We start from the raw sequence: 12,313 nt of genomic DNA, 5'->3' as shown, positions 1-12,313 counted from the left end.
AATTCAACTCCATGAAATGGCGCTTAGGGCAGTCTGACCTATTTGATGCCTTTTTTCCTCACACTTAATTTTCGCGCCACATAGCAGTTCTGCGGCTCAGCATGTGTCAGATGGAGACAGGTAATGTTTTGCAGGTTTTAGAATGAACAGAAGAGTGTAAATGGAAATGAAGACGCGCAGCAGAGAACATGAAGCAGGGGGGCCTGTGGTGAAGTTTGACATCACAGACTCTTAAGTTTTAGACTCTAAAAGTTTCAACCTTGAAAAGAAACGTGCACAGATTCCAAAAATAAAGCCATGGATTGATTTTACTTCAAAAAGTTACCATAAGGTTTTTATTTTTTCATTTGTTTTCTGCCTTTGTGAATCACTGGTTCTCCTGCAAATGCATACTAAATTTTTCCAATCACTTGGGGGAAGTTATTTTGAGGCAATTTTGCCAAAGTTATGGTTTAAACCCCCATGATTTTAGACTGTTGCATTTCCTATACAGGTATGATGCCATCTGTTACAGGAAGGATGTCTTATTACATATTGTTCTTTATGACTTTGGTGATATGTATGATTGTCAACCAAATGCTTCAAAGGATTGTTAGAATTGTATGTCTAAATTCCCAACATCCTTAGCACCGCACTAAGACAACATATTGCCATATATGGAACAAGATAATAATGTTGAATTCTTTTAAAAACAACCTTGATCAGTGATGACATCAATCAGAGAAGGATTTTTTTCATATTCTTGTGTGTATCCTATCTCATTCTGGTCTATTTTCTATTTGTTTTTTTCTCTTTTTACAGTGGACCAAGCAGATCCATATGCTAATATAGCTGCCCTGCATTTTGACCAGATGCTGCAGCGGTTTGGATCACCTATCATCATCCTCAACCTGGTTAAGGTGATAAGCATTTACAGAAATGTCCCTCTGAGATCCAAAATCTCATGTGAAGGGGAAACCTAGCTAAGGTGGTACCCCACTAAACCATGTCAACAATTGTCCTCACCTTTATGTAAGGCCAGAACATATGCAAATTTGCAAAAAATATAAGTGTGGTAGTTCATTGGTGACATAGATTGAAAATATACAATATAGGTTTAGGAAACATGTCTGTACTTCCCTTTTAAAATTAAGTACACTTTTTAAAATTACAGATATGGACTTTCATGGCTTGTACATTGCTGAAGTATTTTTAATCTGATTTACAAAAGCGATTTGTATTAATCTTAAGCTGAGCCAACAACTTTGTTATCAGAGCATATACATTTTCGGACCGTTTAAAAATAGGGTTTTTCTTCCTTTATTTTTGTAGGATGAACAGTTTAATTCGTTCAAGTCCGCAAACCTTTTAATTCTCAAAACCTTTTGGAACAAAGAGAACATGAAGAAAAACCCACCTATGCTTTACATTCACATTATAGGTACTTGAACACCTACAGTTATGTTTGCCCTGAAACAGTCAAAGAATCTGACAACCTCTGGAGAATAATTGCACAGCATTTAAAATTCTTACAAGGAGTGTAACTTTCATTTACCACTTCCTAACGTGAATAAAAGACAATTCACACAACAAAGTTCTTGAAAAGCTGAAAATGATTTCTTAGATTTACCAAACAACCTGTTTATTAAAGGAACATAACAGCTTTAAATCTACATTCACAGATGTTGATTAAAACAGGATGACCTTGCTTATGGTCACATAGCAATGTTAATGTTATACTTAATTTACTATTTATGTTAAGGATAAATTAAAAAGTTATTTATACTTAATTGCAAAAAGCATTAACTGACAGAAACCCTGACGATTGCATAATTTTCACTCAATTTTAAGCACTTTCACTATACACATTAAATAAGTTGATTCCCATGCAAACTGTGTTTTATTTGCTGGTGTTATTAGTATGGATGCATGGCAAGATTGATTTAAGCTTGGACCTTTTTCAGTGGTTAATCCACTTGTGAATTTTAGATTAGATGTATTTGATCATGAACGTTTTACAATTTTGATTTCTCAAATATATCTGCTCATTGTAAAAAAACAAAACAAAAATAAAATCCCTCCCTTTCTTATTTAGATAACCGGCATTTTACTCTGTGGATTATTTAGGAAGCAAACAGGAAATATTCTGCATTCTTTAAGTATTTATCTTTTTATCCGCTCTGCCTGTGGTATCACTTGACCGGTGTAATAGGGCAAGGTGGAATGTGTAATTTCTGCGGCATTCGATTGATTGCTGTTCATTAGCTGTGAGCTATTATGGTCACAAGAGACTTTCTCAGTGGTTTGAGATCACCAGCTGTTGAAATCCTACCCAGGGTGGTGGTAATATCAGTATTTAAACTGCTCATAGTTTTAAAGTAGAAATCACTGCTGTAACCTTCCCCTCCTAAAAGGGGAGCAAACAGATTGAAGTGTGCATATTTCACTTTACTTCCACCCGGCTGTCCATCACATTGTACAGCTTCTGTTGGCTACCCAGAGATATTATTTGTAGCTTGGATTTCCAGCTCACGTTGTCACTCACAAGGGGAGCTGCGACATGAGGGACCAATCACAGGCCACCAATGTCCTCACAAGCAACAGCCATGTGAAATCTGCAGACCATAGGGAATAGAAGAGGGATTTGCCCCCTTCTTTCACTGTACACTCCCTCACTTATTCCAGAGAGACAGATAGAGGGGAAAAGAAAGGAAATTAACCATAAAGCCTCGACAGCCGACCCCCCTCAGTGGGGACGCTGGGGTCAGCAGGTGTCCTGTCAAGTCTAAGGTATGTTTTAGAGGAGGAATAAAGAAACACATGGCCAAGCATGTGAACGACTCTTACTATAATCAAATTGGAATAAAATGTATTAAAATGTCAACTGTGTGCAAAAAAATATATTTTTAGATAAGATAATAAAAGGTAATTGTTTTAATGTGATCACAATTATTTGAATATTCACTCACAACTGAACTGGCAAAAGGGAAAAAAAAAAAAAAAACGTGTGGAAAAATATGCTTTTGTTGCCTTAGAATAAAATTTGACATAATTACTCCCATTATCTCCAGCTTCCTCGGGTTCACACGTGCTTGTGTGACTGCTGCAAATTCTGGTTTAATGTCAGAAGCTTCACCCACATAAACCATTGACAGTCATGTTTTTCCATTCATACATGTAAACACTTCATTGGGGCCTTTGTGAGTGTGTGCACATATATAGGATACTTATAGTATCTCATTTGAGTGTAGAATGTGTGATTGTGTCTGACAAGCCCTGCAGAGTAAGTGCTAGGAAATGCTCTGGTAAGTTCGCTGGTTGCCATGTTACTTTGCTGCTGCTAGATGGTGTGAATGGAGATGTGAGCCTGCTTAATGACGCATCCATGACAATTATCACCCAGAGTGAAGGGTCATAAAGGCACAGTGTGGGGACACACAAATAACTTAATGGATGGTCTAAGTCACAGAGACACACTGACTGCATCCCTTTTTATTGACATAAGTCATTATCTTTTTTTTTTTTTTTTTAATTTTTTTTTATTAGGTTTTAACATCAAAATACAAAATGTACAAAAATATATGAACAAGATATGTAAACTTTTTTTCTATAACAGAACCGAACATTATAGCCATTATCTTAAGGCTAGAAGCACATGTGGCTGAAATCAGATGTTTACATAGACTACAAAAATAGAGAAATAACTTTTTTTTCCCAATCATCTTACATAAAATTAGAGTTAAAGTTTTCTGTTTTAGAAAAGCACTACAAGCATTTATCTGAGCTAAATGCCAGAATAATTTAATCATTTTTACAAACTGTTATAACTTTCTTCTACATCAAAACTTTACATAAATTAAATTTGGCAGCATTGACTTTAAATGATATTTTTTGGATCAAACGTCTTTGCTCTCCTTCCATTAGATTCTCTGAGTAGTTTGCTGGGATTTTGGCCTTTTCTTTCTTACTAGTATAACTGATTCAGGTTTTAAGGCTTAAATACAAAATATGTCTAAATTTTCATTTTCGTTTTTCATTTTTTCCCACTAATTTCTAATAGGACTGAGATCAAGGCTTTTCAACGGCCTCTCCAACAGACCGATTTTGTTGTCCTTAAGCCACTTTGGGGCTAATTCGGTGGTATGCTTATGGTCATTAGCCAATAGGAAGTCATATTTTTGCCCAAGTTTTAACTTTCAGATTGATATCTTGAGATATTGAAAATCTAAAAAACAATATCTATATGATTTAATATATTTTCTGAAGTACATAAGTCTTCTATGCACCAATTCACCAATGAATGATGATGCTACCAACATCATAAGTTGGGAAAGTGTTCTCAGGCCTTCAAGTTTCCCCCTTTTTTCTCCAAACCTAGCAGTGGTCATTATGACCAAACATTTTAAAAATGTTGGAGCAAGGGCTTCTTAAAGAAAATATGGAATTCTAACATAATAAGGTTAGATCTTTTTATTACATCAAGGTATGTGTTTTTAGCTTTTATCTGCTATATCAAAAAAGTGCATCAAGTAGATGTAGTTGGTTGATAGATTAAAAAGCTGCCTGATGCCATTTCCATTTAGTTTACTTGGGCACTGTCGATAAATTCACTTCTCAGTCCTATTTTAGCTCTCTGGTGATGATATCTGCTAGTGATGTAACCTGGTGTACATCTCTTTTGGATTCTACAGAAACGTGAAAAGAGGAAACATGAAAAGATTCTCAGTGAAGAACTCTACCCAGCTGTGATCAACCTCAATCAGTTCCTCCCTCCAGACCATCGCATTGACTACATTGCCTGGGACATGGCCCGCTACACCAAAAGGTAATTAATTTTAAGAATGTAAAAGAATCCGTACCATACAATTGTCCCTCAGTGGGGAAAGTCACAGAGCATCTCCAGCAAAGTTATAGACAAATAGAAACTGCCAGGGTACATGCTTGTAAACTGCAAATAAAATGAAAAAGTAAAGAATGTATGGTAAATTACACAATTAATAGTACAATCATTCAAAGGTTGCATTAATGTGTTGTTCTTAGAATATTTCTGTTGAAACAATAACAAACACTTTGATTGAGTTGGTCATACTTAAATTAGATACATGGGGAAAAATATATATTATAACCAATAATCTGCTGAAGAAGTTCAGGTTATATGAAATTAGTTTTATACAAATAGATGTTGGATTTAAATTACCTAGATTTATAAATCTATTATCATGTCAGTTCTCTGCCCAACTTCATCTTCAACTCCTGGCTTTATTATTAGGTCCTTTGGTTATAATCCATTTATTAAAAATAAAAATTCCCATTTTAGACTAAGCTAGACAAGACGTGCCCTTTTCAATAACTCAGTCTTGTGCACATTTAATTGCATAGCCAAGTCATCTCAGTCTGCCAAGACACCTTTATCAAAAGGCTAAATGTGAATAAAGAGCATCAAAAACAGATAAACAAGAAAGAACAGATTTTCAATTTAAATTCATACTGAAATGCCTTCAGTAGATATAGTGAAGCATGAATGAAAGAGCATCCTCTGCAAAATATAGACAAACTGGAGTGTGTGGTTGGAAAATAGCAATATCAACTGACAAGTCAACAGTTGCCTCAAAAAATCACCAAATTAGGCCAGAGTATTTGACCTATACATTTCCACATCATTTAAATGTAGACAAGTCCAGCTCTCAAGATAAACTTGCTTCCCTTGATTTGTTTTCTTATTAAAAAAACAAAAATAAACAAAAAAAAAACGTTAAGAATTCTTGTTTTTCCCTGACTTTTCTAACTGGCAGTTTGTGGTGATTCTTACACTTGAATGTACCTGCCAAGAACAGTATTCAGCACCAAAAGGCTGACAGGTTTTGCCAGGCATCACACATCACATCTTGTACCTGTACATAGGTAACACAAGTTTAAGTGGCCATTAGTGAGTTTTCTTTGCTAAACGTAAGGAAAAATAAAGGGAGTTTCCTTTTTTGAGGAAAATGTTGCAACTTTTGTGTTGGTTCAAGTGATGAAGGTAGAGTGCAAAAAAGAAACCCAAAGCAACAAAGTAGATACCTTTCAATAAAACGCTGAATTAAAACCTTTTTCAGAAGAAATTTATCAACTTTTCTTTTATTTACATTGAAAAGAATTCAGTTAATAAGATATCCTTATATGAAAATGTATCATTTGAAAATCTAGGAACATCTTACCACCTGTTTACGGATATGGTCAAATAACGTTAAAAATCTTTTTTATTTTCCAGCAAATTATGCAACGTTTTAGACCGTTTGAGCATGATAGCAGAAAATGTGGTGAAGCGAACAGGTTTCTTCATCAATCGCTCTGACTTCTACTGCCACACCCTGAGACCAGATGACAGGTGAATCTTTGTTTTCACACTTTCTACTGATTTTTATTTTCTTTCAGTGAAAGCAAATGTAAAACATACATAGTTGTAATCAATACACCCAGATTAAACAAACTGCAAAGCTGTGTCAGGAATATTTTACTTTCATGTCTTTGCGAATGTGATCAATCTTTTCTTCTTTATGCAGAGTCAAGTGTATTAGTATTGCTTGGATTTGAAAGATATTAATTCATAATGGAAATGATGCCTGATGGCGGGTCTAATGCAAGGAAACTTTTGCTAATAAGCCAAGCAGATTGCCATCTCTCCTCTGAGAGACTGGTTCCTTCACCGTCTGCATATTTTAATCGCTTTCAGCCGCTATTACCGTCCTGTTATGTAACCCAGCAGCCATACCCTAGCCAATATTTATTACCCTTTCTTCTGCATTACACAATGCTTGCTCACTTGCCTTTTCTTTATACAAATGCATGCACGCATTACCACGATTCCTCTGTACACACTCATAGCAGTGGATGGACGACTAATGATGGCACCTGTAGTCTTCATCTGACACATGGGGGAAGGTTCATGTCTGAATTTAGTTTTTTTTTAAACACCTTGGTTTTGTTTTGTTGTTGCTCTGGGATATGTTACCAACCGCATTAGCCAATTCTGTTTCATTCTGAATGAAGTCATTGAGTTCCTGCAGTGACAAGGTACACTTTGTATTACAACACTCCTTAATTTCTGTTGTGGTTGTCTTAAATCTTAATTTAAACAGCTGGAGGTACCCATTCATTTTAAAGTGCCTCTTTGAAAAAGCAGATATTGAATGATCGTATTTAACCTAAGAAAATATATGCATTCAAATATTTTTAGGCCTTTGAAAAACAGAGGTGGTTAGTTAGCAATTGCTTTCATTCGGTTATATTTAATTGAGTAACTTTTTGGAAAAATTTACTTTAATTTGTCCTCTTCATCATGCGGCAGTCCAGACTTTCAAAACCTGTTGGTAAACATCCACATATTGGTCACATCAGGCAGTGTTCAAAGCATGTTTAAAAAGTAGTGGCTTGTAGTCTGGAAATTACAGCATTTAAAATATTGAATATCAATAAAACTTTCCTTTTATTTCATTTTCCCTTGGGATCAGTAAAGTATTTTGGAATTCGAATTCTTACCTATTGATTTTTTAATTTTTTTTTCCAATTTCAGGTGGCGAGATGTAGGTGGATCTGTTACATCCACTGGACGACTACAGGTACATCACATACCGGTAGTTTTGGTGTAACTTTGTAAATGGTAAAAACAACTTTGTCTAGCAAATATTTCTTTAAATGACCTTAAGACATGTGATTAACATTTTTACTACTGCTACTGTTTTGTTCACTTACAAGTATGAATACTGTTTTAAGCATAGCTTTAAACCAGAATCTGAATAGCTTCATAAATATTCATAAATTACAAAGAATAAAAAAGTATAATAATAAGGGTAGAAAATATTTCTTGTTTCATAGAGCTACAACAAAACTGAAAGGAAAGTAAAAAAAAAGAAATTGTTATTGAAAATAATTTGCAAGATTCGATTTTTCAAACTGAAGGTCATTGACTAATTAAACCATCTGTCTTATAGGCTTGAACTGGGAGGATGAACTTTAAAATTACTAAAAGAAAGCAGAAAAAAAACATCATTGTTTTGTGGATGACAAGTTTAAAAGAGTATAAAACTGGTTTGAAAGCAGCTCGCAGAGAGAGTATTGCCTCTTAATATTTAAGACTTGGGTAACAAAATTACGCAATAACTTAGTTATTTTTGAATTTTAAATATTCCTCTTTGTTACCAACAATTGTGCTCAAATTTATTTCCTTTTTGGTCTTTGAAATAAATAAACCTCTTGCAGGTTAATGAAGACTTTGTTGTTGCAGACTGGTGTGTTGAGAACCAACTGTGTGGATTGTTTGGACCGAACCAATACAGCCCAGTTTATGGTGGGAAAATGTGCACTGGCTTATCAACTGTATGCACTGGGAATGATTGATAAGCCCAAGTTACAGTTTGATACAGACTGTGTCAGGTAAAGCTAGCTTAATGCTTTCACATATTTACTATGATTGTAGATTTTACTTCAGTAAAATTTGCTTAACACATTTGACATCTGTTTAGCAAAATAATATAATAATAATATTATTATTGCTGTCGTGTGTAATATTTTTGTCTGACCAGTCACAGAAATCAACTTTTTTTTTATACGTCACCTTCTTAATTTAGGTTATTTGAGGAGCTGTATGAGGACCATGGAGATACTTTATCTCTGCAGTATGGCGGCTCTCAGCTGGTCCACAGGGTGAAAACCTACCGCAAAATTGCACCCTGGACTCAGCACTCCAAAGACATCATGCAGACATTGTCACGGTACTACAGCAATGCTTTCTCAGGTATGCATGGCATTGACACATGCAGCTCTGCACAGTTTTTAAAAAACATTTTCTTAAATACAGCTAGAAAAATATTTCATTTGTCACACTTTATTGTTTAAATTAGAACAAGTTTCTAGCCAAGATGTGAAAGCCTATGAGTTCTTCTCTCTCATAACAAAATGATGCTCTCACTTGTGACTTGTGATAATATAAATCACACCCCAGTTTGTCGTTACATGTTGGTTATGAGAAAACAATTATCTGACTTGACAATTATATTTTCATGACATCCTAGAGTGACTCAACCAGTTTTAGGACGTTCGGGTGTAATGAGCAGATAATCACAGCTGCTCTAATTTACTTGCTTAGTCAACTTCCTACTTTGTGTCTTGGCTTTTATTCAGGTCAGATGGATATTTTACAAATCTAGGTCAGCTGATGGGTCGGTTACTTTTGTCAGAGTGAAATGTCCAAGACTGTCCATTAGCCCTCTGTCATGGCAGAGCAATGGGAGACGGTGGCTGATTACCGTACAGGGCCCGCACATTGGCTCAAGCCCAGGAGCCCACAATCTTGTGTTTGCATTACTGCTAATATGTTTTTGTTTATGACATTATCAGCATATGATTCTTCAGTCAATATATTGACACTTTTCAATTCATACCTGTCTGTGTGGGCTTCATTTTAAAATTTTTGTCATTTATGTTTCCTCCCTATCTGCCTGCACTTTTCCATGTTCGCAAGGTTCGACTTGGCAGAGTTTGGTCTTTCAGTCATACACTTTTCTTTATGAACCTGCTGTACGTGGGTCATGGGAAATTATACCGAAGGTCATGGAGAGTCATGGAAAAGTCATGGAATTCTTTTTCTAAATACCAGTGGGAACCCTGTACTTAACTTATGCACTGGGTTCACTGAAACAATATCACAGAAAGTGTCCCATTTCTTTAAAGTATTAATTTCATCATTTCCAGGAAGAAGCTGACAAAGATCACAGAGAAACTTAATAAAGTTATATGTAGATAATAAACTGAAAAATGCCTTGCTGTTCCCACTCACTACCTGGTGTCTTCTAAAAGGAAAACATTAAATTACTATGTGAGCATGATGCCCTTTATTTTTTACTTGGCTTGGAGACCAATTACATCTCATCAAACTAATTGCCACTATGAGCTTTCTAAATAGAGTTGAAATCGTGCCTCTCTGTTGCTCAATGATTATTAAAAACACATCACGATTCAAGGCCCTTTGCCAAAATGTTCGTCACTTGATCTATTTCTAATTTTGAAAGAGGAAAATAATTTCTTTCACTCTCTAAGTCCAATTACTGCTCATCTGCTTTTGTGGTTGTTGTTGGTAAAATGTTTTGTCAAAGAAAGTAAAGATGGTAAAAAATAAATGAACAACTTTTTCAAATGCATATATACTGTATATATATATATATATATATATATATATATATATATATATACAGTATATATATAGGGAAAATATCTTACTGAATGTATATTGTGGATAAAGTAGTCTTCAATTTATTAAATGTGATTAGAGAATTATCTTATTGAAAATGGATTTTTAAAACAAATTTAGCAGTTTTAAACTTAAACTGCAAGTTTTGTTGAAAAGCTTGGTAAAAGATTACACTTGTCACATTTTCATCAGAGCTGCACATGAGAAAAGAGATTTGTACTTTAGTTATCTCATTATGTGTAATCTTTATTCATACTGCGTGATGAACAAAGATTCATCACGCTGTGAGCTCATGCTTTTACATTAGCTGGTACAGTTTATCTCTCTACCATGTGAAAAATTGGAGAAATTTGTGTGAACAGTTTGTCAAGGACTCCCTCCATCATGACTGCACATGAGTGCATAGACATGAGCCGTAAAGGTGTAGATGACCGAGTTAGTTGCAGAAGAAATTGATTGACTTGCAGAGTCCAGGTCTCACCCTAACATAAAACCTTTGGGTTGAATTTGAGCACGTGAGCCAGACCTTCCTGTGCACATCAGTGATTCACCAGTAACCCAAGTCTTATCATTGCCTGATGGGAAAAAAAGGCTGTTTGGCATGCTTTAATGGGCCTGAAATTAGCTTCTAATTATCCACTGACTGCTGGACCATTATGCACGTGACTTCACAATTGAAAGGTGGAATAACTGGCACCAGACTGGGCAACATGCGCCTCAGGCTGAGCATACAAACATTTACTGGGATTATGTTGCAGCTGTACAGCCAGAAATCAAACTGCTGCATTTTTTTAATTTTTTATTTTGGTAAGGTTGTTAGGAGATTGACTTATTATTGTTTGATTGGTAAGCCAGACAGCTTTATTGGGAAAAGAAAATGTTCATTAAGACTTTTCTGTTCATAGTTATGATCTTTAATAGAGAGAAAAATGTTTTACACCTTTTTTATACCAAAATAAAAAAACATCTACTATCATGGATTTCATGCTGTCTGGAAAACCACTGAAGATTTACAATTTGATATAAGCATTTTTTTTTTAAAATATATAAGGATGGAAAACATTTGTATTTCTAGACAGTGAAATATATCTCTGTTCTCACTTGTTTATATTTTTATATGTTCTAATCTTGTGTGACTGATGGTTGTGTTTGGTTCCTTCAGATGCAGACAGACAAGACGCCATCAACTTGTTCCTTCAAGTTTACCAGCCGTCAGAGGGTAAGGCACATCTGTGGGAGCTTCCCACTGACTTTTATCTTCATCAGAGGAGCACCATGGCCCTTCAAAAGAACAGACACAGGTAAGGAAATGACTTTATGCTTATAAGTATAACTCCCCCTTCATGTTACACAAACAGACGTCAATCTTATGGCTTAAAATACTGGGAATTGCTAGTTAACACAGATGGTGATGATAGCGTCATTTGAAAGAGCATCTTATTAAGAAAGGAATAAGAAACACGTTTCTTGTTTAAATTAAACATGGTAATAAAAGTAAATTTACCTGGGGTATAAATAATTTTGTGCTTAACTTTGTGCAGTGTTCCTGTTTCATTGGTAACAGGGATACTATTATTTTTGAGGTTTTGACCCAGTATCGCTTGCTACATGTGTGTATATTCATGTTCTATGCTTTCTTGTTGTTTTCATGCTTACACAAAAGTGGACCTAATTTTCTTTCTCGAACCAGTAGCTTCTGTGGCAACAATGGTCCCAGAAACCAGACTCATTATTCCAAGAAATTAGCATGACTGCAGCTGTAATCAGTTGGGCTGTCACATATTGTCCAGTTTCTCTCTGGCTAGCATAAGGGGCAAATCACATAGTAAAATCACAGTGAATGCATTTCTTCTTTCATAATGGTGAATAGGAGTCGGGTGTATTCAGCACTACAGTAGGCGGTCATGACAAGCCAATTTCTAAATCTGGGTTAAGTAAAGCCTCAGAGTGCAGACAAAAAGAGAACACATCAGTGGTTCTCAGAGGAGCTTAATAAATGTTTTTTGTCTAACTTGTTTCCAGCTACACATTTTGGTGGTCAGAGGGAGTCCTGTCCTACCTGCCTGTACCTTATGATGAAGGTAACTGTGTCTGTGCATTCAACTGCTC

General features: G+C 35.3%; 1 protein-coding gene across 1 annotated transcript in view; it reads left to right on the top strand.

Moving 5' to 3' along the window:
- fig4a (FIG4 phosphoinositide 5-phosphatase a) overlaps nt 1-12,313 on the top strand; it is a 44,789-nt gene that overhangs the window by 16,325 nt on the left and 16,151 nt on the right. Inside the window, exons 10-17 of the mRNA XM_028040725.1 lie at nt 802-899; nt 4,671-4,804; nt 6,230-6,346; nt 7,532-7,577; nt 8,243-8,391; nt 8,586-8,752; nt 11,367-11,505; nt 12,227-12,285. Of these exons, the coding sequence (XP_027896526.1) occupies nt 802-899; nt 4,671-4,804; nt 6,230-6,346; nt 7,532-7,577; nt 8,243-8,391; nt 8,586-8,752; nt 11,367-11,505; nt 12,227-12,285 (909 nt within the window). The remainder of the gene's footprint in view (nt 1-801; nt 900-4,670; nt 4,805-6,229; nt 6,347-7,531; nt 7,578-8,242; nt 8,392-8,585; nt 8,753-11,366; nt 11,506-12,226; nt 12,286-12,313) is intronic.

The sequence above is a fragment of the Xiphophorus couchianus genome, chromosome 15, assembly GCF_001444195.1.
Source record: "Xiphophorus couchianus chromosome 15, X_couchianus-1.0, whole genome shotgun sequence".
Classification (NCBI taxonomy): Eukaryota; Metazoa; Chordata; class Actinopteri; order Cyprinodontiformes; family Poeciliidae; genus Xiphophorus; species Xiphophorus couchianus.
This window is presented reverse-complemented; position numbering and strand designations above follow the sequence as displayed.